The sequence below is a fragment of the Ascidia mentula genome, chromosome 5 (genome assembly GCF_947561715.1).
Source record: "Ascidia mentula chromosome 5, kaAscMent1.1, whole genome shotgun sequence".
Taxonomy (NCBI): Eukaryota; Metazoa; Chordata; class Ascidiacea; order Phlebobranchia; family Ascidiidae; genus Ascidia; species Ascidia mentula.
This window is the reverse complement of record NC_138570.1, coordinates 12,844,510-12,871,373: the sequence shown is the minus strand read 5'-3', so window position 1 is coordinate 12,871,373 and position 26,864 is coordinate 12,844,510. Positions and strand designations below refer to the sequence as shown.

At 37.0% G+C, this 26,864-nt stretch overlaps 4 protein-coding genes across 5 annotated transcripts; 1 reads left to right on the top strand and 3 right to left on the bottom strand.

The window, feature by feature from the left end:
- Positions 1–1,374: 1,374 nt before the first annotated feature.
- LOC145901494 (regulator of nonsense transcripts 2-like) lies at positions 1,375–17,893 on the top strand. 2 transcript variants are annotated; one of them, XM_082989191.1, is made up of 30 exons: positions 1,418–1,646; positions 1,844–1,908; positions 2,088–2,143; positions 2,279–2,440; positions 2,511–2,591; positions 2,649–2,801; positions 2,878–2,931; positions 11,356–11,525; positions 11,765–11,807; positions 11,930–12,048; positions 12,107–12,212; positions 12,441–12,480; positions 12,649–12,800; positions 12,859–12,971; positions 13,086–13,276; positions 13,340–13,443; positions 13,545–13,739; positions 13,811–13,924; positions 14,132–14,350; positions 14,567–14,692; positions 14,797–14,958; positions 15,415–15,602; positions 15,656–15,746; positions 15,858–16,080; positions 16,316–16,500; positions 16,571–16,687; positions 17,013–17,122; positions 17,197–17,400; positions 17,464–17,559; positions 17,615–17,893. In XM_082989191.1, the coding sequence occupies exons 2-30, from the start codon at positions 1,890–1,892 to the stop codon at positions 17,622–17,624; spliced, it is 3,603 nt and encodes a 1,200-aa protein (XP_082845317.1). In that variant the 5' UTR covers positions 1,418–1,646; positions 1,844–1,889; the 3' UTR covers positions 17,625–17,893. The 2 variants fall into 2 exon arrangements, with proteins under 2 accessions (XP_082845318.1, XP_082845317.1); XM_082989192.1 differs by lacking the exons at positions 16,571–16,687; positions 17,013–17,122; positions 17,197–17,400; positions 17,464–17,559; positions 17,615–17,893 and having other exon boundaries at positions 1,375–1,646; positions 16,321–16,494.
- On the bottom strand, positions 3,273–10,441 carry LOC145901495 (uncharacterized). Its single transcript, XM_082989193.1, has 15 exons — positions 9,376–10,441; positions 8,526–8,651; positions 8,330–8,473; positions 8,135–8,258; positions 7,743–7,897; positions 7,364–7,544; positions 6,302–6,424; positions 5,980–6,105; positions 5,590–5,688; positions 5,127–5,348; positions 4,908–5,031; positions 4,691–4,846; positions 4,442–4,629; positions 4,237–4,366; positions 3,273–4,143 (listed from the first exon to the last, which is right to left on the bottom strand). Exons 1-15 carry the CDS (start codon positions 9,738–9,740, stop codon positions 3,767–3,769), a joined length of 2,640 nt encoding a protein of 879 aa, XP_082845319.1. The 5' UTR covers positions 9,741–10,441; the 3' UTR covers positions 3,273–3,766.
- A 2,572-nt stretch (positions 17,894–20,465) lies between the features above and the next one.
- Positions 20,466–23,118, bottom strand: LOC145902114 (dynein regulatory complex protein 9-like). Its single transcript, XM_082989977.1, has 10 exons — positions 22,944–23,118; positions 22,732–22,824; positions 22,563–22,660; positions 22,377–22,505; positions 22,182–22,305; positions 21,655–21,774; positions 21,522–21,596; positions 20,928–21,044; positions 20,670–20,786; positions 20,466–20,615 (listed from the first exon to the last, which is right to left on the bottom strand). Exons 1-10 carry the CDS (start codon positions 23,070–23,072, stop codon positions 20,499–20,501), a joined length of 1,119 nt encoding a protein of 372 aa, XP_082846103.1. The 5' UTR covers positions 23,073–23,118; the 3' UTR covers positions 20,466–20,498.
- Positions 23,119–23,746: 628 nt separating this feature from the next.
- Positions 23,747–26,125, bottom strand: LOC145903356 (uncharacterized). The gene is made up of 3 exons (XM_082991433.1): positions 25,224–26,125; positions 24,859–24,966; positions 23,747–24,465 (listed from the first exon to the last, which is right to left on the bottom strand). The coding sequence occupies exons 1-3, from the start codon at positions 26,067–26,069 to the stop codon at positions 24,295–24,297; spliced, it is 1,125 nt and encodes a 374-aa protein (XP_082847559.1). The 5' UTR covers positions 26,070–26,125; the 3' UTR covers positions 23,747–24,294.
- Between the last annotated feature and the right edge of the window lie 739 nt (positions 26,126–26,864).

Below are 26,864 nucleotides of genomic sequence, written 5' to 3'. Positions count from 1 at the left end.
TAAATGCATTGGTGTAGTTTAGATAGGAGTTCTTCAATAAAATGCTTGTAGCGCAGCGATAAAACTTTTTGTAGGAAAAATTTTACGTTTAGGCAAAGCAGAAATTGTCGAAGAATCTGAGCAACAACCACCAAAAAGTCCACTTGTCTAACCAATGCCTTTTCGGCCAATTTTTACCTGTAGTATTGTGTCGTCGGACCCATTGATGACGCGAAGTCGGAACCATGAATATATCACAAGAACCTATGATCTAGACCATACGTACACAAATGGTGACCCAATTTTGGGTTTCATTGGTTCTATTTGAAAATGTGGGTCACATTAAAGAGTTTTGTGGGGCCCTGATCTAAACAACATCGGTATTTAAATATACCTTTAAAACTTTGCTTAATCCAGATAATTTGTTGGATCAATCATTCGTAGATTTATAGTTTCAGCTACTGTCAGTATAGTTAATCTAGTTTAGTACATATTCCAAAAACGAAGTCCAGGCTTCTTTATTTTTCCACAAACTCATAAAAAGGGAAAATTATAAGATCCCATTTTAAAGAAAACAGAAGCACTATGATAGACTAACCGGTCATTTTATGTCCACTGAAAAAAATGTGCAAATTACAAATGTTTCTATGTGGTATAAAGGCAGTGTCACCATTGGCCTAGACAAAGAAACATAGTACAGTTAGATAAAAATAGCTAATTTGAGAAGTTATCAATAGGGGCATTATTTGTTGTTTGTTTAAATATGTCAAAATTTCACTGTAAAAATAGTAAAATTTGTCAATAATAGTTGCAAAGGGGTAATTTTTCCTGATTGACAATCACTTGATCAGTTACACTGTTGTGTTGAGCTACCACGCATTGACACAGAACTAAAAACATATGATGTATTTTTAACTGGTACGAATATCGTAACTAATAATAAGCTTATTATTTTAGTATGTTTAAAAAACAGACCCAGATATTGGTCCATTATCAATGGAATTAGATCTAAAATGTTTGCTTCACATTTTGGCTGGGTTGGGAAACTTCAATTAAGAATATGCTTTTTTTGCCTTTCTAGTCTAAGAATTTATCATATTTGGTTATGTACACTCGCTTCAAGAAGCAACACTAATCCTTCGCCTTTAATCGTCAGTAGATTTCCAATCGTTTAAATTTCGAAACATTCAAGAAAGGGCAATTGATCGTGCCTCCTGGCTGTTTGGGTATGCCTCCAGGCACACAAATTTAAAATAAGCAGGTTTTTGAGAAATAAACGTAAATCTCAGAAATAAGCATGCTATAGCACCCTGTGCACAAGGGTTGACCATTGTCAGGCATACCTCCAAGTCTCCTTCTATCTTAAAGTTTCTATGTTTAAAATGAACCTGTTTTACTGTAAAAATTTTTAAATTTATTCAGTGTTTGCATCGAAACACAGGTGCCAATGTTTTTATTTTTACGACACAGAACTTAAACTCATTTATTCAACATAAAACTGACTTCTTGGTTTGGTTTGTGGTGGTTGGGTGTTACAGTTACATTCAGTGTTAATAAGAAAAAACATATTTACAAAGAAATTAAATTGCTCTATGAAACATCATAATCACTGCCTGTATTTTATCCACACCATTTAAAACTATTGTCCCAGATGTTTAAAATTTCAGGTATGTAGCCAAGCCTAGATTTTTAGGAGACTTTGCCTAAAATATAGGAAACACTGAAAACAGTGCTTATGCTTATAAATTTTTATGACATTGTAATACCAACAACTGTTTGGTTCCAAGATTTAAGTTCACAATCGTGTAAAGATTATACCTGATTTTTTTTTTCTCTTTGTAAAAAAATATTGTTGTGATTTCAGTGTAAAGTACAATAGTTTAGAAGCTGCTGATTACACGTCAAATATCATGGACAACAATGACAATGGTAAGTGGCACTTGAATGTAGAAATGCTCCTGGTATAACCTTAAAGTTGCTGTGCATCTTGTTATGATAAATATGGTTTTTTTTTAGCATTTTTTGTTTTACATAATGTAAGCTTATTTGTTTAATCTTCATTTTTGCATTGGATAAGTCTTATCAGGTACTACATTAAATTTATGTAGAAGCTGACTCCGAAGTTCTGGTTAATGAGGACGGAAATGAAACAGAAAAACAAAAGGTATATATAAACCATTTAGTTAAAAATATGAGGTATCCTGCAATATGTGTGGGTGAACATAAATATTTTCTCTTACTGTTTAAAACAATGTAGTTCGCTATATAGTGTTTAAAAGTGCATTTATTTTTTCACAAGGAGCAAGCCTTCCTATTAATCAAGGAAATTAAAGACAGAAATAGAAAAAAATGTTCCATAAGACTTAAAAACCAACAAGCATTGTCAAATCGACCTGATGAAAGTTTTTTTCGCAAATTAGACTCCAGTTTGAAGAAAAACACTGCATTTGTCAAGAAACTGGTAAAAAAATACTTCATGTGTGGGATGTGGTTTGTTTTTTGCAATGTTTGAAACTTCTATTACTATGTAGGGAAAACTTACAGAACAACAGCGGTCAGCACTTAGCAATGAGTTTCAAACCCTCAACTTAACACGTTATATGCAAGAAGTGGTATGAATTTTGCTTAAATGAATCAAGAATATTATCACCATTTTCTGTCCTTTTCAGGTCTCTACTTTAATTGATGCCAAACTGAAAATGAGTGATGTTTCTTGTGCTGTCCATATTTGTTCTTTAATGCATCACCGTTACCAGGATTTTACACCACAGTTGTTTCAAGCATTTAAGCGAGTTTGTCAAGCTCGTGTAGAAGACAAATCTGTAAGTTTAGAACTTCTTCATAAGAAACAAAATTTTAGCAACTTATAATTTATTTACGTTGTCTTTTATTCTGCAGATATTTCTCAATAATGTCAGCAAAGTTAGAACAGACCTTAGATTTATTGCAGAGGTATGTGTATGTTTGTATAATTTTGACATGTTTGTAAATTTTTGTCACCTTTTTTTAATTAATGAAACTTTTGTGAAAATAAATAATATGCCAGAAATTAGATTTAGAATCTAGGTTTGCAATTCTGAAATAGTCATTAAAATATGGAGAATATTTTAAGATTACATAACAAAAGTTACACAATATATGCTTTTTGCCGAAATGCTGTAGCAGGGCATTGATTTAGTCTGCACTTGTGTATATTTTGCCTGATTGTTCCATTACACTTCCATTGTTACGTATATAAGGCATTTTTGCAGTTTTCCAGGAATTAAATATTTCTGCATATATTTAGGGTAATTTAAATGGCAGCCTCTGTTGAAAAAATACAATGTTTCGCCAAAACCTTTAGTTTCTATAAGGCTTTAAAGTTGATAATCACATTTTTCTTGTTTACCATGGGTTAACAAACTTAACATTCACAAGTTCAAAACTATTTTGGTGACCTGTTTTTGTATTTTGTAATTTATCAAGTAAATATTTATTATTTTCAAAATTTAGTTTTTAAGCTACATAAACAACACATGCAAAGTATAGATGTGTTGATGTATTACATGCCAGTATAAACACAGTCACCACATATTTCATCCATAGATGAAATATTTTACTCTTTGTGCTGCTATGTGATGTAGAGAACCTATCTGTAATGTTGTGGGCATTTACCACATATTTTAATTATTTATATCCTGACTTTGTTGAAACCAGAAGGCACAGTATAAATTTGTCCCCCTGGACCTATTTCTTGCCTCTGTTATGTGAAGAATGGAACACCTTGTTTGTGCAAAATCACACAAATTCACGTCTCTGGTCTGTGATGACTCACATGTCTTACACTATATACAGGAAGTTCTTCGTCCACTTCTGCTGAAGGGTTCACTTTATTTTTGCTTGATTCTTCAACAATTAGGGTATTTGTATTTGTTGAATCTTCCTGGCTAGATTGGCTAGATTGGCTTGTTGAAAATGCCCTTTCAATTAATGCTTCATGGGGAATTATTTGCATTGAAACTTTTTTAAGTGGAAAGTCGTCACTTCTCCATTTCATCCACTGAGTGGCAGGATTCATAAACTCGCTAAGGAAATTTGTTTCAGATTGTTGTTTAGCTTGTCTTGGGTCTTCTGGGTATGGTCCGTTAAGATTTGCATCTCCGCAACCGTTGGGAAACCACCACCCTAGCAAACACAAAATTTAGGAAAGCGTTATTTTCAGGTCAAGTGATTTGTAACATGTGCCACACAAACAAACATTTTTAAAAATGTCAGTACCTGCTTGTTTAGTTGTTGTGCAATCTGAATTGCGTGTGATGGTAACGTCTCTGCTTTGTCTTCTTGCTTGGAAAGAAACATCATTACTGTCCATCAGTGCATCTCCAGCATCTCCATTGTACCCACTCACCTAAGTTAAAAAAATTTGCAAAACACAAATACAGCTAAGAAACAGCCACATAACTGTGCTTTAGAAAATGCTTACCATCAACACGAAGTTATTTCCGTAGACCAGAAACTGGTCGTAAGTGGCATAACGTTGATTTTCTCCCCAATCTTCCAAGATAATTCGTAGGGAGTAGATTCTTCCGTGTGTGAGCCAGCGAATATTTTCCAAGCCAAACCAGTATTCGCCAAATACACTTCCAAAACCTTTTTTGTATTCCTGAAAATCTGTATCAAAGGTTGTTGTAATGTCATGTTGTCGTAGAGGTATTTTTTTAAACGTGCTAACTTGCGTTGAAGTCTTGAGTTCCGTCCATACGTCTCTGTATTGTGGTCCATCCACCTTTATCAGACATGTTGCAAAAAACTGGCATCATTTCCATGTTTTTTACCAGCGTATAAACTCCGCTAGTCATGTGACCGCTCATCCACAGGTCGTGGCAGTCTAAATATGGCAATAACTAATGTAAATCACACTTGTCTCTGACCTGGTTGTGACATTTCACCTCTGTGTTGTTGAAGTGGTTGTCGAAGTTGTTCAGCGAAACTGGTAATGATGTTCATTAATTTCATCACTGTCATGTGTTGATATTCGAGATGACTTGCTAACAAACTCTCTCGATGCGAGAACTGTAGGAAACGTGCCTTTTTAATTCACCATAAATATGAAAAATGCCTTCATTCCAATCTAAAATCGTTTTATTATTGATAAAAACGTTTTTTACCCTGTGCAATAAAACGGCAACTGTTTCGTTTTGTTTTCGAATGGTTTTCGCCTGTTCGTTGATAATTGAGAAGTAGTTTGATGTTGTCAAAGATAGCGATCTAACATCCTCAATAACACTTTTCATTGTGTCTGTTACGTTTGTTAGTTTGTCACTGTGGTGCTTCAGTGATCGGGACATTCTGTCTAGCCTGTCCTCAAATCCTGTCTCTTCGATGGCATCCTGCGCGACAACAAAAATTAAGCATTGAAGCAAAGAAATACAGCTGTAATAACATGTATATAAATGGACACATCACATATACACTGTTGTATAACAAGGTTGGTATTTTAGCTCGAGGGTGAATAGAATAATTCAGGTAGAACATCTAATAGAGACCTTATTATTATGTTATGAACTTGAACACGGACCGACGTTTACTCTTCGCTTGTTTTTATACAATCAGAGAATTTGAGCTATTTACCATCACATCCCTTGTTGTTGTCGACACATAATTCAGTTCGTTCAAAACTAGTGGTTTTCTTTCAATAGTTTTTATTTCCGCATTCATCGTGTTGTTCGCCTGTTCACCATATTATTATATTATAGTGAACTCCAGTATAACCGTACAATACGCAACGGATTATTAGGTTGCAATATTGGTAAGAATTTTACAACTTTTGCTTCTTAAAAAAAATCACTTTTAACAAATAAATCCAATGCTGTACTTTTTTGCATTGTCAAAAACTGACTGTGTGTGATTAAGAAACAAAAGATTATTTGTCAAACATGTTGTCTTCGTACACCTAATATTAGCAGTGCAGAATATTGGTTTTAAAAAATACTTTAGTGCAGTTAAACCCAACCTAATTACCATGTTTTGGTTCCCCAAGTTTGTGTCATTTTCTCTTTCTGGAACAATGTTGTTTATTTTCGTCGTGTTATCGACAAATTGTGCCGTTTCCACTTCATTTAAATGATTCACAATTCTCTGCAGGACCTGAAGATAGATTTTAACAAGTTCAATATATATGTGCCATTGACAGCGGTGACATAACCTGGCCACAGTTTCCCACGCAAGCCCTTAACGCTTGTGTGAGTTTGCGAGAGGCCACTTCAGGGCTTGTGTTACAGCGTTGTGCGCCACATAGCGTGAAATATCCTGAACCCAAACGAAGTGGTCAAATGGGTCTTACCTCTTCGAGGTTGGCCACTTTAGCTTCAAGGTAACTTTCTTTGAAGTTTGTTTGTTGCACGGAACGGTTTAAACGCATCACTGAGCTCCGTAATCTTGCAATGGTGGACAGTCTTGATCTTTCCTAGTAAAAAACTTTAGTTGGTCGTTTTGTTTTGTCAAACGTGTTCCAAAATTAAAGAATGTGCAAAATATGTCAAAAAGTTGCATCTATTTTCATCCGGGCACATGTATATAATCTTAATTTTATTGTTCAGATATAGTGAAATACACTTATATCGTTGTTAACTATAAGTAAAAAAGAAAGTGTTAAAGTTTACGTGCAAGTCATTGAGATCGTTTCAAACGTTTTAATTACACACCACCCACGTGCGTTTCCTTGACGCTCCCTGAACATTTTGCGACAGATTAAAAGACGAATGTGTCATGCCATTGTTTGCGTAACTCGGTTGGACTGAATCGATACGATTTTGTTTGCCGATAATATTTTCTTGGTACAAATCAATACTAGGACGTTTCTTGTATGTGCGTTTTCATCCTAAATCACGGCTATAAAGCAATGTGAGGAGTACGGGCGTGCTTGTGCTAAACCAAATACTTACTGTACATCTACATCAGTTATTATGGAGCCACACCTGTTTGCAAGCTGTCAGTTGCTCGTGTACTTGGTATAAAATGCCGACGTCTGGTTTGAAAGTACGATAGCGAGTGGGTAAGGCTTATCATAACTAAGACTGAGCCACCCCTGGTTTCCTTGTCGTGCGGTTTTGCATGCAAGCGGTTGGCCTAAACGCTTGTTTGCCATTTGCAAGGGTTGACAATAATACAATTGCTGTCCTTTTTCGATGTTTTTTCACTGGTTATCACAAGCAGCATGGGAACGTTTATTTCCGCAGCTTTCTTACTTAAAACAAATATATTTCGCTTAAATAAGCATCGCCAGTGTCTTGTTTAAGTATTTCCTTATTGGGACTTTTTCACAAGTTACCACATTATGAAATCCATTTTTAACATGTAAAGTATTCGTGTGATTAGTTACGATATGCATTTAATATATAAATACCTGCTTAAGAAGTCTGTAAATGTTGAGATCGGAGTCCTGAACATTCTGTTTTAATGATCTAATTTTTATGTTGAGATCGCCAATTTCACGTTCTTGATTTTGCATTGTTTCATTGATTGAGCTCAACTTGTTTCGGCGGGTAGTAATTGTCTCATCATGTGTAAGTAATATCTCGTTGTGCCTGTTACGTAAGTGATTTTGTAGCAATTTGGAAATATTTTCTCATTGTTTCGCATTTCAAGTACTTTGTCATTAGAGTTGTTTACCAACGAACTATTGATATTTAAAGCAGAATTATCGTTGTATCTTTTATTTGTATTGTTTATTGTTTTTTTTTAAAAAAAAAGCTTGACCAGATGCCTTTGCTATATGTACTGACCTGGTAATTGTCTTCTCGATCTGGCTTAGAGCACTACGGTGTTGATTAAGTTCTTCGTTAAAAATAGTATGAAGTCGACGTTGTATGCGACTCAAACTTTGCGTCACTTCATCTCGTTCAAGGTGAATGCTTCGAAGTTGTTGATAAATTTCTTCCTTAAAACAAACCGGTTACCAACCCGATTTCAAGTTATTTGTATAATAATAATTTACTGTCAATTTTACTCTAAAGTTTATAGTTTCAGTTGCTTTGTTAAAACGATCGAGTTAAAGAATGGATTTTGATTTATTGCTGATAAAATTATGGGTTATCGCTCCGATCCACGATTTTATCACGCTGTTCGAGATTAATTGTCGAGATTGAGGTCTGTTGTATAAATGTGAAAAAGTTACCTTTAGTTGTATCAATTCGCGTGAATTGTTCGTCCCCTTTTCAGCTACGGCAAAGTATCGAACATCCTGAATGTTCTCATGTTCCTCAATTTGCTTCAACTTTAGATGAACGTTTGATAAATTGCTGAAAGCGGCAGGTTGAAGAGTTTATGCAAACGCTAACAGATTGTGAGGTGTTGCGAACAAAGAACTCACTTGTCGTGATTTTGGGTCACACGTTGCAGGTTGTTGTTTAGCGTTGTGAGGTTTCGCTCCACACCAGTGCATTGTAATTGCAATCCGGCAACTCCCCTCTTCGTTTCATGCAATCCACTCCAAAGCCTTGCGAATTCCGCATGACTAATAAACACAGATTAGGACGTTGTTAAGCATTATTTGATGTTACTCTTACTTCTTCTGTCGGAAGTTGCTGAATGATCTGCGAAGGTACGATACTGACTTCTGCTGAACTGGAAGATTGGTCAAAATCCTTTCCACCCGCCTGATGAGCTCGGTTTTGTTTCTAGTTTTCTCGTATCTACAGATAAAAACTTTTTAAGGATTATGTTTCACCAATTACCCACAAATTAACGTTTATCGCGACGATACTTAAGTGTGCATGAGAGCTATTTACCCATCCGTGCCTCGAGGTTTTCCAGCCGAAAAAGGAGTGTATTGCAGATTATATCGATTAAATCTTATCTCTGTCGCGTCGTTTCCTGTGTCTGCTTACACGGTGGGTGTTGTCTTGTTAATTTTTGTTAACGAAACAAATTGATGTGTCAGTGAAATAATGCGTACTGATTATCCGTATCAAAGACCTAAATGGTTGTTTAAGGCCAGAACCATTTATAATTCGAGAATGGACCAAAACCCAGAACATGACAAAAACTGGACTTTAACGTGACAGGTCATGGAAAACTTGTGGTGAATGATAAAGAATGTTTTAAAAGTCAAGTTACGTCTCCAAATTGCCGAACTGTTGTGTGTAAATTGTCTAAAATTGAAGTGTTTACCCAGTGAAACGTTTGGTAAATAGTCGAAATGGACAATGGCACATATGATTTTATGGTCTGTTTGATGTCTCCTCGCCATACTTGACTGGACTCTTGAGCAGAACGCGTGGTGTGGTGACTTTTATGCTTACACAGCCTGCGGAGTTTCTAGCTGCATGTAAACCCGTACTTTGCCAAGCACACCTGTTGTCTGGCGCTGATTTAATTTTGGACATGACCTAATTGCTCAACTCAAACCCAAGTTACCTCCGCAGAGTTGTGACCAAAGACGACTTTAGAGAACGGGGTCTGTTCCTGGAACGATAAGGTGTTGGCACAACTGGCGCTGGTGCCAATTGGCGACTTGGCGATGTTCGTGTTCCACCGTAGGATGTGTGTTGCGCCGGTTTTTGGACCGTACCATGGGCCTTGGCTGCAGATCCCCTGTGAATAATGTTACTGCGCTGCAAGACGTGATAATAACTTCTATGGTTTCCTCCACTGCTGTAAGGAGAACGATATTGTGCAGGGCGAATTCGACTGTACCGCATTGTGTAAGCATTTTCATCGGCGGCAACAGCCATCATAAATATGGCAGCATGCACGATGCAGGAAATATCCAAGTTTTTCATTCTTTACTGTAGTTCCTGAGCCCCCTGGTTTTGTTTGATGGATTGGCAGCTTTCTTTGTTCCTCTCATGCTCGCACACCACTGATGTGATGTTGGCAAGCCTCGAGTATTCCAGGAAATTGTTCTTTCTTCATACTACCGATCTGCTCATATATGCCCAGCTTAAAGCGTCGTATTGGGTGGCAACGACTGGATGGAATAAAACATCATTCTATGTTCAAGGTTTTTAGTTTTACAGATGTGCAAACTTTACACGCCGACAACTATCAGTACATCCAAATCGCAAAAAGACAACCATATAGTGTCATTTCTAAAAATAAACACCTCGGACGGCACAAGCCCATTTAAACTAGTCGCTGCTTGCTGACGTAGCCGTTAATTTCACTTGTGTAAAGGTTAAGCTTCGTCTTATAAGACTGGCTAGGCTATGACGTCACAGGGTGCCGTGAATGGACGTTTCGGGCGATTATGTGATGGTGTTCCGCCACTGAACGGAGCTGGCAAACAGAGCATCTTATTGTTTAAGGACAACTATGTGTTGGGAGGGTGTTGACTCTGCTGAGGTACTTCTACCTGTTCAAATTTGTTCGACCTACGAACATGACTAATCGTCGCAACAATCATCATAAATTTTTTGCACGATATAAATTTACCCTGTTCCATAGTATTATCTCACATCTCTGAGTATTATACAATTTTATAATTGAACAGTCGTCACTCTCGGCTCACCTGTCCACACGAGTCGGTTTGACCTAACCGTTAACTCGAATGAAATCTACAAAGTCTACCACCAATTATCTCTTCTCAACTCTAACAACACATGTGTGTGGGATTGTTCGTAATAAAACGCCTTCTTATTTGTAAGCCCAGCACTTCTTGCCTTCTTCTTTCCAGACGCAGGCGCTGTTCTTAGGCGAATGGCTTAAATGCGAGGTACATGGTGTGGCGTAAATAAGGCTCCTGTGGTTTTGTGAAAAATGCTTCTTGACTTTTACAATCGAAAATTGAGCTGCTGGTAATGATGTTGCTTGTAACCGCGATTTTTGCGGTTTTTGCTTGAAGTGCTTCCAAGAAACTCGAACCGCTCTTGCGCTTTATTTCCAGTGTGGAATTGTATGTGTAATTCTTGAAAATTTAGCGTTTTTTTTTCATACAATTATGATGAGACTTACAACGTAAAATGATATCGTAAATTTTATGGCTTTCCTACTTGCGTTACCTGCATATGTCAAGTGGAAAGTAGGTCGCGGGTTAATATGAATGACAATCGATTGCGTTCGACGAGTCAAGTGGAAGCACTCATCATGCGTTCCAATACATTTTCCGGTGAAACAAAAAACCACATGTCACCCAGAAGCAACTGGCTACTTCAGTGATGTCTTTGTTTAGTTTTTCGTAGTTTGATCTGCGTTGTCCTTCACATATAGTTTTTATTTGTTTTTATCGATGAAGTTTGTGGCTTTTACCATTCAAACATAATATATTTATTCGCAATAAATCAGACATGTATGCATTCACTGTAAATTAGCTGAAGTTAACTTAAACGTTTCTATATTTATGTTTGTAACTCCATGTGATTCGTGCCATAAAGCTAATATTGATAAATGCATTTTTAGCTTACTGTGACCGGAATCCTAACGGACAAAGAGGGACTTACCCTGATTCATAACCAGCTTTGTGCTGTTCTTACTTGCGACCGCGAACGACTCGAAATTTTCTCCCTTATTATTAGTTTTTGCAAGCACAACGGAGAGGACATTGCAGGATTGATCCCGAGAAAAAACAGGCAAGTAGTAACTGGAAAATATTTTGCGTGTAAACTGGTGTAAAATGCCAAACGAAACAAAAAAAATTGGCCTTTATGATTATTTCTTTGTATGAAAACAAACTGGCTGTAAGTCAGTTACATCAGCAAAATTCTCCAACAATGTGTTCAAAATCCAACATTTTGAAAGGTTTATAATATGCCTGCCTGTATTGTGCTCAGATGCATTTTTCGCTCACAACATATATTTTATAATGAAGGTTGCTCACTGAAAAGTTTGTAATGGAAATTCCGAAAAGTGAGGTAATAATAGTATAACATTTTTTTTAAAGCTGTCAAAATAAATTCAAATGCACTAAATTGATTTGGAATACTTAACGATAGCATGAAGGTATGATAAAAGCAATAACGTGTTTATGCTTTAGATAATTTCACCTGAAAAACAAAAGATATTTCACAACCTTCTAATTGATTATTGGAACTCGGTGAAAGATCATCTTGTTTCCACACACAAAGAACTGCGAAATACCGAGTTTCGAAACAGGTTACTTTAAAAGTATGCACACGTGATTACAAATTCTAGCAAGCTTATTTTTTGGCAGACAAATTCTGCAAACGAAAGGTGAATTACATGAAGATCGAAGTCGAATATACTCAGAAAAACTAGCTACATGCGAAAAACTGCAGCTGAATTGTAACATTCTTGCGGTAAACCACCTCTATGTTTGTTACTTAGTGATATCGGGCGTTGTAGTTTAAGCGCCAAAGATTAGTGGCTTTTTTAAGTGCGATTTAATGCTTGTACCAATTGTAGTTAATACAAAGGCACCATGCAGCAAATGCTGTGCAGGAGAAACTCTCCCAGCTATCTTTTCATCGGCATTAAATTCTGACTTCAAATAAAGGTTTCAATTGTTGTCATTTTGTTTTGTTCAGGATCTTCTAGACACAGATTTGCCTGATGTGCCAGAATCTGGTAAGCAAGTTATAACGGTTTGTTTCTGCATGTTCTGCAAAAAAGATAAAAGCTAATGTCTGCAATATTTTGGTTTCCTAATAACTTTATAGCAACTCAAGAAAATATAGAACATTTATAACTAGTACACAAACAAGCAAAATATTTGCGGTTTAACTTGTGACGTAGAACTGACCTGCACCGATCCTGAATCAGCAATTAACATTTGTGATCCTACAACTCATAACCCAGAAATATTTAGCGAACAATCTGTATGGGAAGACGAGGATCAAAAGTCTTTTTATACCAACTTGCTCGATCTGAAAGCCATTGTACCGGCTGTAAGCTTTTATCGTCCCGCACTGTAGTAAACACGCGCAAATTATGTTTTCTCTTTAGATTTTGTATAAAGACAGTGGCACGAAGCCAAAAAGCGAACGTAGAACCGAAAAACGAACCAAACACGAAAGTTCGGATATGAAACCATTGGGGCCAAAATTGAAAGGAAAAGGGTTTGTATAAGCTTGTTACACCAACCACATTTTTTTGCTATTGTGTTATTGCGCACAACGTATGTATTTGCATTCCTGTGAAATTTATGCATTGACCGTGTAACCATGTATCAGTGATCTCGCTGCTGAGGAGATGGACAGAGATTTAACTGATCTGGAAATTGCTGATCTTGACCAGGAGGAGTTAGTTGCAGTACAAGAGGCAGCGGAAGCAAGATCGGCTGCAACTCCTCTTGACCAGCAGAAGGAGGATGCTACTGAATCAGACGAAGAAGGCGATAAGGGTGTTTTGAGTGTTGAAGATGGTATTTGCTTGTAAAAACTTCGCTAATGTTCAAATTAAATTAATAATAAGACCCTGTTTGTAGACACAGAGGAAGAAGACATAAATATTGGTGCAAGCACAAAAATTTTGATGGACAACTTCATAACTTCATTGAAAAACTGCGTGAATCGCGAGTTGGTGGACAGAGTAAGTATCTGTAATCTGACACTTTCTCGTACAAATGCTTTTGCCAAATTTGATAAGTCGATTTAACTTTTATCCTTACGACATTTTGTATGTTGCTCCAGGCTGCCCAAGACTTTTGCATGAATATGAACAGCAAGGCAAACCGAAAAAAGCTTGCTCGTGCTTTGTTCAATGTCCACAGATCACGACTTGACTTGCTTCCTTTTTACGCCCGGCTTGCTGCTACCCTCTACGTTTGTGTCCCGGATGTGGCTGACCACTTATCACTCATGTTGTTGAGAGATTTTCGTTTTCACGTGAGTATACCTCGTTGCTACTCCCAATTTTGTGCATGTAACCTCCCAAATAAATTTAATGTCACAAATAGGTCCGAAAAAAGGATCAAATTCACATCGAAAGCAAAGTAAAAACTGTTCGTTTTATTGGAGAGATGACGAAGTTTGAAATGATTTCTACAACTGACTCACTTAACAGCCTAAAAGTAAGTTTTTCAAGTATAACTTTACTACCTCAAAGGTGACGCGGTTTGTTCCAAAACTATAGTTTACCATGCATGGTAAAAGAAACAATTTTGCAAACAATTAAATTTCCACTTTTCTAACATTTAACACGACTTGTTAGTTTAAAAAGTTGTTTCGCCTTCGTATACTTGAGCTAAATACAAACAATCTACTTGGTTTCGTGGTAGATGCTCATCCTCGAATTCTCGCCGCATGCAATTGAAATGGCGTGCGCACTTTTGGAAACAAGTGGAAGATTTCTTCTGCGAACAAAAGCTTCCCATTTAAGGGCGAGGGTTTTATTGGAGCAACTTATTCGTAAACGTGTGGCGAAAGCGATCGACCAACGATATTCAACAATGATAGATAACGCACGATACACTTGCGATCCTCCAAAATCGGACACGGTGAGTTGTCGGGAAAGAGATGCACTCTGAATCTGAAAGAATGATGTTGTTACATCACCATTTGCATTAACATGGATCTAATTTAAATACTGCGGTAGTTGTTTAAGTTTGTACAGTTTTAAACGTGTGGGCCAATGAACTATTCGTTGTATTGTCATTGTAAGACTTTGAGACGGCGTAAAATTTGGTAACACAGTGATATTCTGTTGTTTTTAGTTAGTTTACAAACCTCGTCCACCCATGCACCAATATATGCGAAAGTTGCTTTTCCGTGATCTCAGTAAAAGTTCTGTTGAAAAAGTTTTACGTCAAATGCGAAAGTTACCATGGAGCAATGCTGAGGTAAAAAAAATATGTTTGCAGATATTTGCTACATTAGGTTGTTTTTGCTGGGTGTTTTATTCTCCTCCTACTTACGGCATGGTTTCAACTACCATATTCTTTAGGTTAACAGTTACGCCCTGAAGTGCCTCTCACAGAGTTGGAACATAAAGTTCAACAACGTACATTGTTTAGCAAGTCTGGTTGCCGGGTTAGTTTCATACAGAGATGACGTTGGTCACATAGTAGTTGATGACGTTCTGGAAGATATACGTGTGGGAATGGAGGTACGTCACGATGTGCTATCTTTTGTTCATTATAGTGTTATCTTAAACATGTTTGCCTACATTATGTCAGGTTGTTCCGGTTGGAGTTTGCTAAAGTTTGAAAAGTAAATTTGCGTTGGAAGTTTACGGTGAAGATAGCGGACATAAACGAATAAGAAATACGCAGTGTGGTTTAACTGATCATTAACACAAGTAACATGCAGCATTTTGCCCAAGTTGAACTGAACTTTGTTCTGAGTATAATGAACATGTAGGTAAACGAAACACCACAAATATTTACCTGCAGTGAAATTTGGTTCGTTATAAGTGACGTTTCGCTTACGGCGCGCCATGCATTAACACGTTCACATCTGAAATCGATTAGGGTGGCCGTATGGGGAACCATTGCTCAATATGTGTTTAGGCTTAAACCGACATTTGACACCAACTAACCTTCACCAATTATGATTTTCGCAGATTAATCATCCGCGATACAACCAGCGTCGTGTGAGCAGTGTAAAATTTTTAGGCGAGTTGTACAACTACAGGATGCTCGAGTCGTCAGTTATTTTTAATGTTCTTTATTCGTTCATCACGTTTGGCGTAAGCTACGTCCCATCTCGCACCAGCTTGTTCGATCCACCAGAACACCTTTTGCGAATAAGGTTACTTGTGTTATACACGTAGTTTCTGGATAACAAGTTTATGTGTTGCACAGACTCGTTTGTGTTTTGCTGGAAACATGCGGACAGTATTTTGATCGAGGTTCAAGTAAACGGAAGCTTGATTACTTCATCGCATATTTTCAAGTACTGAACATATACATTTGTTCGTGTTTTCAATTCTGTTAACACACTACTTTCATCGGTATTTTAATGTTTGTTTTATAAGATTTTTGCTAATACCTACTTTTTGTTTAGCGCTACATTTGGTTTAAACGAACTTTGCCTTATTGGTCACGACCTGCGAGCGGCGAAGAGGAACGCTCGGATTCGGAAACCGTCTCCAGGTTTCCTATTGAAGTTGATTACCTCGTACAAGATACTTTGGAACCTTTAAGACCGAAACTTCATTTTGCTACGTCACTTCAAGAAGCAGCGGAGGCAGTTGCTGACGTAGAGAAAGAAATGTTTGCAAAAATTGGTACATCGATTTTTTTTATTCAACTTAAATTCCAAATTAAACTTGTTTTGTGTGAATGGAGAGTTACCAACGACTTGCGTGAGTAAAACTGACTACGGCAAAATCTAAATTTATGCAAACAAACGTTTCTCCACTTGATAAGGGAAGTGACCATATCACTATTTACCCCTAAATTATGTGATTATTAACTATATCATAACATTGTTGTGGAAAAAAAGGCATTTTTTATTTTTAGAAAAGGTGGTTACTTCAGAAAAAATTCACCATCTTGGTGAAGCTCACCAGAAAAATGGAGATAACAGAAATTTAACCACTATTCCTGAAGAAGCATCCAAAACGGATTTGACAGAAGATTGCAGCAGCCAATCGGGATCAAGCGATAATGAGGAACCTTTGCAAGATGAAATCGAAACATCGGAAGTGGGTCGAATCGAGCTTTTTGAAAATATTGTGGATCTGATGTAAATAGCAACATATTTACTGCTAATAGATTGGCGATGCAGAATGCAGTGGTTCAGAAAATAGCATTCCGCTGATGAGGAAACAAATTAAAAGAGTGCCTTGTGTTGAAGATGATGACTTCCAGAAGGCCTTTGATACAATGATGGTAAGTCTTGTTTCCTTAACGATATTTTGAAATACGGTTTTAACAATGATTGTATTTTTATTGTGCATTATTTTTCGTTTCAGTGAGCGTTAAAATTCTTTCAAAAAGTGATAACTAGGACTGGCCTAGATTTCTACTTAATCATCCAACCAAGATGTGTTTTTTTGAATATGTATATTTCGCCTTTAGAATACTGAGGATGCCGCGTAGGCGAAATATATATATTCAAAAAAACATCTTGGTTGGATGATTAAGTAGAAATCTAGGCCAGTCCTAGTTATCACTTTTTGTAAGTGCTAATGATTTCCGTTTTTTATGTATGCAGTCGGAGAGCATCCAGTCTCGCAAACAGACGGTAGTGGTTCAACACGACATGACTGTTCCGGTTAATGTGAAGAAAACGATGGCGAAAGAACAAGAGCCAAACTCCATGAAGTGCGAAAGAACTTTCTTGGTTCATTATGTGATGTAGAGGTGGTAGACGCGACTTGTACAAAACCTGTTTTTAGATTTGCACTTCTAACAAAGAAAGGCAACAGACCTACTCTTCGCCCACTTCGAATACCTGTATCAGAACAATTTGCTGCGGGACTAAGAGATCGATCAGAGGCAGAAGAAAAACGTAAACAGGAATTAAAACAAATCACTCTCTCGATTACAGAGCGCCAAGTGGAAGAAGAACAGAATCAGTTTGACGCCTCTTATCATACAAGGCAAGTGAAACAAATGTTTTAGGTGTTGCAGTGTTTAAGTGTCGGTTGTATCAATAAACTTAGACAACCACCTGCGAATCTTAACCGTGAGAGAAGACCAAAGTATCAACCGCCCAAAGGTGCTCCGAACGCTGATCTTATTTTCAGCTCTGGAGGAAGGTCAGATCATGCTGTACAGAAGTAATGTGCTTATTTAACAATCGAAATTTTGTAGGCGAAGATGAAACAGCCCACAACACTCAAAGTGGTTTGAAACACAACAGCAAAGTTTCATGGCACGGATGCTTGTGGTGGTTTGGTTGTTGCTTTGTTGCTGCGCAATAAACTTTCCATTTCAATAATACCCTTTCCTTTGCCTCAAAACTGTGTTAGCATGATCCCCCTAGTTTTTGGCATGCAACATCCAGACATCACAGCACGTAACGTTGTTGTTTATGGGGCAAAAATTACTCTCAAGAGAAGGTTCAAATTTATTTAGTCTCTTTTTAAGTCCTCCAATCCAGGTTTTTCTGTGTTGTTGTGACCATGCAGGGGATCGTAAAGAATACACTGCAAAGTAGTTGGGTAAACTGAGAAAAGATAAACCCTAAAGAAATTTGTATTCCTAAGGAACCCTAAAGGAATTTGTGTAAGTTTTTTAGGTTAATCGTGTTTGAGACAAGATATGTTTCAAAAAAAAGGGTCAATAAATTACATTTTGGGCTCGGAAGATACGAGGTCATTTTGCAACGTAATGAGGGATCCATTTTACCGGAAGGACGCATATTGGTATTTCTATGAAAATAAGTTTTGGTGCTGGGAAATGCCCACCGTGTAGACCTGTGTCACAATGCAAAGTCATGCATCACCAAGAAAAGCAGTGACGCAATTAAGTTAAATGTACGGTTGAATGAGCGCACATGTGCGTGCTGTTGTCATGGCGAATTTTAGGGTGTTTGGGGCAGTTTTAGTGGGGTTTTGGGCTATTCCAATTAGGTAGTAACTTGCTGGTGGGTGCTGCTGAAAATTATGTTGAAAATGGAGCAAAAAAATCAGGCTGTATTTGTGGAAAAGTGAATCGTTTAAGTGTCCAATCATTTGTGATTTTATGAAAGATCCATTTCATATCTACAAAGTTTGATCGAAATTAGTCTCCGAAAAAATGGTTTAGCCACCCCCCTAGGGCCATTTGTCCCCCTGGTTACTCAGTACTTTGATTAAAAGAGCAACAAAAAATGGAACTGGATTTTGCAGAAAAATGAATGGTTCAACTATCCACTCATTTACATTTGTTGTAAGTTCCAACTCTTCTCTATGCGATGGCATCAAATTTAGTTGCTGAAAAAGTGTCAAAGCCCTCCCCCAAGGGCTGGGTATACCCCCAGGAGGCCCAACAAGTCCTTGCTCTGTACAGTCTCATCCAGGAGCAAATTTTTTTTTTCAACTTTGTAGAACTTTAGGTCCCTAAGTAAGACCCATCAACGGTCATTGGGAAACAAGCGGAACAGTCGCTAGATGCATTACAGCCGAGGGCCTTGAACACAGGATTTCTCCAATCAAATACCCATATAGGTCCTTAACGGACTGAGTAATAGATTCGGAAAATGTGCCACACATAAGATTCGTGTGGCGTGGTTGTGTTTAAATGTTACAGATAATTAAGACAGACCAGGGTGGTCCAAGTTTGTGAGCACTAGGGGCCACTATATACTGTTTCAGCGTAGGCTGGCGCGTTGCAGGCATAGAAATTAGGCTTATCGAATTAACTGCAGAAAGTGAGATCTATCCCCAAAAAACGTAGACTAGGCCTACCTACCAACGAGTTTTAAAAATTTTATTCACAAAAATTTATAAGTTATATGAAAAGATAAGAGGGCCGCAAAATTTCACGGACACGCCTCGCGGGGGAAAATATTTACCTCGGTGCTAATAAAGGTTGCAACAAAATTTTGTGTTGGGAGCACATTTCATATGTTGGTCCAACACAGTGCATTTTGTATCACGAAAACAGACAGTGCAAACATTTCCAAAACACATAAGAATCATGTTCTGCAACTACAATTTTTTGTAACATTTTGGCTATTATTTTTAGATGTTTTATTTATCCAGGAAAGCTTGTAAAAAATCTTTAAATCTTGCAGATAAGGTTAAAGTTTTTTTATTTACAAGCCATTCATGTCGGAAAAAAATGCTTCATTTTTAACAAATGATTTGTGCAAATGGCATAACAAATAGCCCGAAACAGACAGCAAAAAATTTAAATAGACTATTACACACCATCGCAAGAAGTGGTCGCTGGTTACACTGGGGTTCTTTGAGTGAAGTAACTTCGCCGGGTGAAGTTAACTTCAGCGAGCAAAGTGCAGATTTTTACATACGACCCCTATTGATGTCACGGAAGCCCCCGTACTATATCACTTATTTTATGATTTATTATATTGTTATAATTCTGTGGCGTATATAGAGCATTATTAAATAATGAAGGCAAGGAGTACATATGTTACAACTCACTATGTTACAAATTCTCAAATTAGGCAAGATAATTTGTTTTCCGCAATGGTTACAAAAAACTTTTGCACCACAGGCGAGCTTCAAATGCTTCGCTGCATTGCGTACAATTTCACTTTAATAAGTCATCGTTAATTACAAGTTACGACATTTTTTTAGATTTGTTAATTACAAGTTACGACGTTGTATTAGATTTGTCAAGTCAAGAACCCAATCCCAAAATGTTTCTGGAGGACCTAGCAGCTGTACCCTTCAAAATTTTATTCTGGCCCACGACAGTCAATGAATTAACACCATCAATCATTCAGGCTAAGACGACGCTGAAACATTTCACCAAACTTAAATGTTTTAACAATATATTTATTTATGAACCGGGTTGCCATACTATTTTTAAGATTTTTGAAAATAAAAGTGTGGTTATTTTAGACTAACATGGTTAGTTTTCTCACTAAACAAGTTTTTTTATCAAATGCGGAGTAGTGACATTGATCGGGGCTAGACGTTTTATAGATGGACCAAAGTTGCTAAAAAACAATTGTACATAAGTTATTGCTTTGCTGTGACAAATTCCAGAAACATACATAAATACGATTTTATTAACAAAAAAACAATTATTTCTTTTTTCCCTTTTTCCCTCCTTTTTTGCCTTTCTTGCCTCCTTTCTTTTTCTTTTTGCTAAATGATCCAATTTGTTTGGTAACCATTGTACCTCGCCACCATGATTGCAACTTGAAAAGAAATGACTTAAATTTGAAATCTTTACAAGACAAAAGCAGGCTTACCCTGATGGCTGATTTTAACTCTATTTCCTCTTGTTCCTTTTTTCTTCGTTCCTTCTCTTTTTCAATTCGATCTTCCACAACAACATGTTCATATTCAGCATATTTTCTGGTTAGTTCCTGAAATTGGAGTGCAAATATAAAGAAAAATATATAATCCATCCATCCTTGAAACTTTTCTGGAGATGAAATTCTCTTCTCTGTAAAGTCCGTTGTATGTACCAAGTTGCCTATAACATATGAGCCAGCATGATGTCCTACCTGCAATCGCTCCAAGTCATTGGCTTTTGATGTTTTCAGAACATTTAACTCGTGTTGCTTGGCTTCAACATCCTTGTCATATTTTTCCATCCAGTCTTCAACTTTATCCTCTAACAACTGCATTTAATGATGGTTATTTTATAAATATGATTTTGTATGTGAATTAAACCATTTTGGAAATGCCTATTACAGTGGTTCTTAATCTTTTTGTCCTGACGGACCTCATTTAATGATGCCAAAGTAGTCACCTTAACTAGGATTGAGGTCGCGTCAGAATGCATTTTTGTTTGCCATGTAAAATTGCTGTAATGCACTGCTGTATTTATATCTGCTTCCAGGCCTGGGATTTAGCAATCTCACAGTACATATTTTTATAAGTTGTCACAGACAAATGACAAAGATTTGGGAACCACAGGTTGATTATCTTTCAAAACTTTTGCTGCTGACCCCTCATGTTTTTGACCTTGAATGTTTATACCACCGAAGTTTTAGCAATTGTTTTGTTTCATTAATACTTATGCCAAGGTAGCTTGAACAAATTCAACAAAAGATTCACTGAAATTTTGTGCCTTCACATAGTGAAGTAAGTTGTACCTTCTGATGTGTTTTGAGGTAGTTTTCTATCTCCACATGTGTCTTTGTTTCTTCATCGATTTTAAGTTTGAGTGTCTGGCAAATATAATAAAAAGTTAGCGCAAGAACAAACCAACAACATTAACCTTCTTACCTCAACCTTTTCCTTTAATTTTTGTTCATTAATTTGGCATCTTTGTTGGTTTTGATGAACCTGGTTTTCAGCATTTTTTTTTACATATTTTCCTTCCATGTTGCTTTTTGCCTTCATTTCCTAATTTAGATAAAAATTATGAGTTAATATTGTACCCAACCACGTCTATACTGGGGGTGTGCAAACGGTGGGTTGTGACCTAATGTAGGGTTGCCAGACTGCTCATTTTGGGTCACAATAAATAAATATAACAATGCACTTTTGTCAAGTTTTTCTTGCACTTCATATAACACAAGATTTAATGTGCACCATTTTGCCAATAATCAAGAGAGTGTTTTTGTTTTCCTTACTGTCATTGTTTGGATTATGTTGTTTTGTGGTTATCTATTGATTTTACTAATGTTCTATTGTTACATTACAGTTGTTTAGTGTTGAGTTTGTTGCAAGCAGAACTTATTGCAGTGAAACAGCATAATATGCTTTTATTAGGATCGCAAGACATTGCGAATATGAAGCAGTAAACACACCTGTAACTGATCCTTGAGATGAGCAATCATTTCATTTCTTTGCTGTATTTGCAGTTCTTTCTCTTTTTTAATGTCAAGCAGTTCGCGCTGTAGTTGCTTTATTTTTCTTCTTCCTTGCTCTTCCCTATAATATGATTAAACTGTAAGACCTTTTCTACTGTGCTGTAACAAACAAAAGGTTAACTGGTCCAATACTTTATAATTGTGGTCTGAAGAGCTAGTTTATTTGCTTTCTGTTGCTGTACAGCTCGTTTTATGGATGAATATTGATGACTCTGAAGAATTTCATCTTTTACTTCAACCAGCACTTGCTCACAAAACATTCTAAAAATATAATTACAACAACATCTGAAAGTTGTGTTTAAGAAGTTAAATATGCACCTGTCCTCTTGAACTTTGAACAAATTGTCCTTGGTGAGAGGACTCTGTCGCATTGATTGGTCAACAAGTTTGTTACTTGCTACCAATCCACCAATCACCTTAACCAAGAGAATTGACAAATTACATGAAAAAACGCAATAACATTTTTAAAATGATTTATTTAACCTACTTTGTTATCCAAATGTTCTACAACATTTTGATCCAATTTTAATTCTAGTTTTTGTTGATTTTGTAAAACTGATGAGATGTTGCCTTCCACAAGCTGAAAAAATGTAAGTTAACAAAACCGTACACAATTTTGTTATTAAAGACATAAACTATCTTTTTTACTAACAGGGGAGAATTGTGCCTAAATAAGTTTGCAATTGACTATATATTTACCTGTTTAGAATCATGTCTTCCTTGCAAGGAAACCGGTAAAATGCTACCTAATATGGAGAGCTGGTAAATGGTGTCCTCAAAAACGGAACCAAATGTCGCTGCAGCGGAATGTGCAAATTCTAATTCCATTTTAACAAATGTCAAATTTGCTGCTGACAAAAGCTCACATAATGGCGTCCAGTCGTGTTGTTATGGCAAACACCCTGAACACTAGGTGTCAGGGGCAGTTTGCTCTGCACAAATAAATAAAGCCAGCTATTCCAAAAACTATCATGTTCCACAGTTAAAAGGTAATATGTTGCAAAAACACATGCGTAAAATCACTGTCAAGTATAAAGTATTTGAATTCTGTAAAGTATGAATCGTTGTTCGTCATTTTTGTTGCGCGAACGCATCTAACGGTAACGTTAAGGACGTAGCTCATTGTGAAAGTCATTTACATAAAAACATATCTCATAGCGTTAAACATAGACCTTATATCTTAAAGCGGCCCCCAAAAGATTGCTAATTGTTAAAATTGAGCCGCGAGCTAAAAATGCTTGGAAACGACTGATTAAAATATATTAAGTTATTTCGTATTTGGTATTGTTCGCATGTTACAAAAACAGAACAAAGAGGAACCACATAGTCAATAAAAATGAGCTAACTCTTGTCAAGACTACCGATTGTGCAATACCTAACTAAGGGCAATCTTAGATTCTTTGCTGTTTGGGCTCTATTGCAAAGCACCCCACGCCACTACAACGCGTGAAAATATGAGCGTATAATTCAGCAAAATAACAAAAATACAATTACTATACTGCATGTTTTCTACTTTATTTATTACGCGAAAAAATTAGTCGTAGATGTTTGAAAAACAGGAGTATCCTAGATGTAGTTTCAGTCACGCAATTATTTATGCCGTCAAAATGTAAACCCAATAAAACATGTCTTATTAAATTGCAGAAACTTTCAGTATTTAGACATATACGCATGTAAAATAGGCTACAGTGAGAATGCAATTTTTGATTTGGCCTACATTCAAATGATAGTCATAAATAAACAGTGAACAACGCAACCGCAAAAGGTAACGGTAAGTCACACAAAATTTAAAACATTGGGCTCAATTAAAAATCATTAAACCACTATTTTACGACAACGAGTTTGCTAACCATACGTCTTTTGCTATTTGTCTCGTCGAAAGCCACTCTAATTTCAAGCGTGAAATTAAAATATGCTTTCGATCGTGCAGGCCAAGCATATGAATCATTCCCACGTTAGTGATGCATAGTACACAGCCACAACACTACTTTCGGCCTCAGTAACATCCTTTGTATAAAATAAGGTATAATTTAATTCATCGGGAGTGAAGTTAATCTGTCGGATTCTCTGAGTTTGCATTCGGCGCTTGCGTTTCATCAGGTTTGTTGGCACAGATCGGTTCGTGTTCTTCCAGCAGGTTTCCCAACTTTCTTTTTTGCGACTGCAGTTTCTTAACGTTGTCTCGCAGAACTTCCTGTTCACGTTCCAGCTGTTCTGCTTCCTGCATTGCCGAAAATATTGTCATGAAGACGCTCTTATAGTATAGACGACGTCCGCCAAACATTTAAGTAGACACGATTATGCACTGTTTAGTTAACGGCTGTTTGGGTATTATTATGGCGGCAAACGTATTGCTTTAATTTTGTGACAGTTTTGTTTCGTGATAAAGCAAGCTTCTTATAGTCAAAAACAAACATTAAACAAAAATTACATTTGTCATATATTCAAACGTGCCTTCTACTCAGCCCCCTGGAAGATCTTAAGGCTATGTACTGACGTCATTTCCTTCACGGAAAATATGAACAGTTTAAATTTAAATTAGAAGCATTGGTAGTTGCTGTTCAATCCCAACACTAATTATGTTTGTAACAGAAGCCCTTATTCCATTTTTTACCTTTTCCAAACGTTCCAGCAGTTCTCTCCTTCTGTTTCGACATTTTGCTGCAGCAACGCGGTTTCGTTCTCTTTTAACTCGCATTCGCTCGCGTTCATCATCGGATAGCTGAAAAAACAATAAGTAACGTATCACCACACAGGCAACCTGAAGCTTCCCACACACTTTATCCAGGAAGCGTTGTGAACCTAGTAGAATTGCGCACAACTTTACCTAACACACTATAACAGTGATAAAAATAACTGGGCAAAAAGTTGTCTAAAAGATAAATAATTGGCATTGCTAAATGCTTTATTGGCTTTTAATAAGTTACTTTGAATTTTAATAAGTTAAGTTACTTTCTTATGGCATGTGATTTTACTTACTTCGTCGAGATCGACAGGAGGTGGTTTCAAATAGGGCATATCTCTTTCTGGTCTAATACTATTCGATCCTTCTGTGGGATTGTTTTTTCTGTCCCATAAAGCTGGCAATCTCTCAGAAGAATCATGCTTGAAGGGATAATGCCTTTGTTTCTGCAGTAATGCCGGATAAACACCATACCCTGGTACAGATGGCAACATAGGTTGATGATAGTCTTGTGAGTAAGATTCTGGTGACTCCGTTGGCATTGAACACTGGTGCTTTCGATATTGATGAAGCAAAGATGACGTGTTGTATGTCCCAATGTCCGATGATTCCTGATTTCCTTCCCTGCCTCCGAAGTACTGGATGGTATTGTGCATTGGATGTTGTTGCTCATCAGTCCATTCTTCGTGTGTAGATCGACGACTTGATAGCATAATGTGCGGAAACCCTTTCACATTAGTAGTTTGTTCGCAGTGGTTGTGTGACCTGGCAGATTCAGTGTACTGCGTCAAATCCTGATATTCCACTGCTGTTGACGAAGATCTCGCATCCATGATTAAACTATCTGCCGTAGTCAAAGTACTAGCGCTAACAGCTTGTCTATTGTATTCTGGATTGTTCTCATCCATCAGCTGGTCGTAGGACGAGCACGTATTCCTAGTTATAGGAGTGAGTGGTTGACTCACAGCAGTCGCCAGCAGACTAACACCTCCGCTCACGTTTGTGCCTGAACACCCGACATCCGCAGTAATGTTCTGGTATCTGCCAGTGACTCTGCTGGCTTTTGCGCAACAGATTGTTTCAATTTCTTGATGTTTAGCAACTTGCGATCGGTTCCAAAAATTTGGCCCTTTCATAACCATATTAAAATTTCCATCGTATAATTACTGCAATTTGGTGAAGTAGTTTAGCTTTTATACCTGCTGTCGCAAAAAACAACTTTGGTCAATTCTACTTATTTGTTTGCTTGATAGGTATTCACAATTTGTGTGGTTAGGGGCAATTGCAAGCAAAGCAAACATCATCTAATGAGTAATTATATTCATCAAAAATAAAACTTTGTTATTTACTTATGATGTTTGGTGTGGTTTAATCATAAATATTTTTCCCAAATGGCCAAATTTAATATCTGCGCTGCATGTAAAAGTACGTCTAAGTATTTTAAATGACTATTGAAAAACTCTCTTTTACCTTGTTACACATTCTATTATCCACATGCTTGGCATACTAATGTTCTTTTCATTTATAAAAATTTTATACTTTCTTGAAATACTGCAAATGGCGATTTTGCTGAATGGCACATGAGGTTTGTCGCTATTACGCCAATGAATCATCAACCACATAATCTTGCTATCAGGCCGACAGTTCATCGATTCAGCTACTCATATGTGTATAGTCCTATAGTGGTATCGCTAACTTCTTGCCTTGTTGAAGCGTGCAAGTCTTTCAGTCTGTCTTTCTTATGGTCGTTTATCAAATTAAAAACAAAATGGCGGTAGGTGGTATTGCACCATGGGCAGCTTGCCTTATACCCTCCAAAACCTAAAACTTAACTTACTTAGTACTCTATGTACTTCGCCATTGTACCCTTCGTACCAAATGATATTTTCTTCCAAATATTGCTCGTCGCTTATAGTCTTATACCACACAAACTTTGG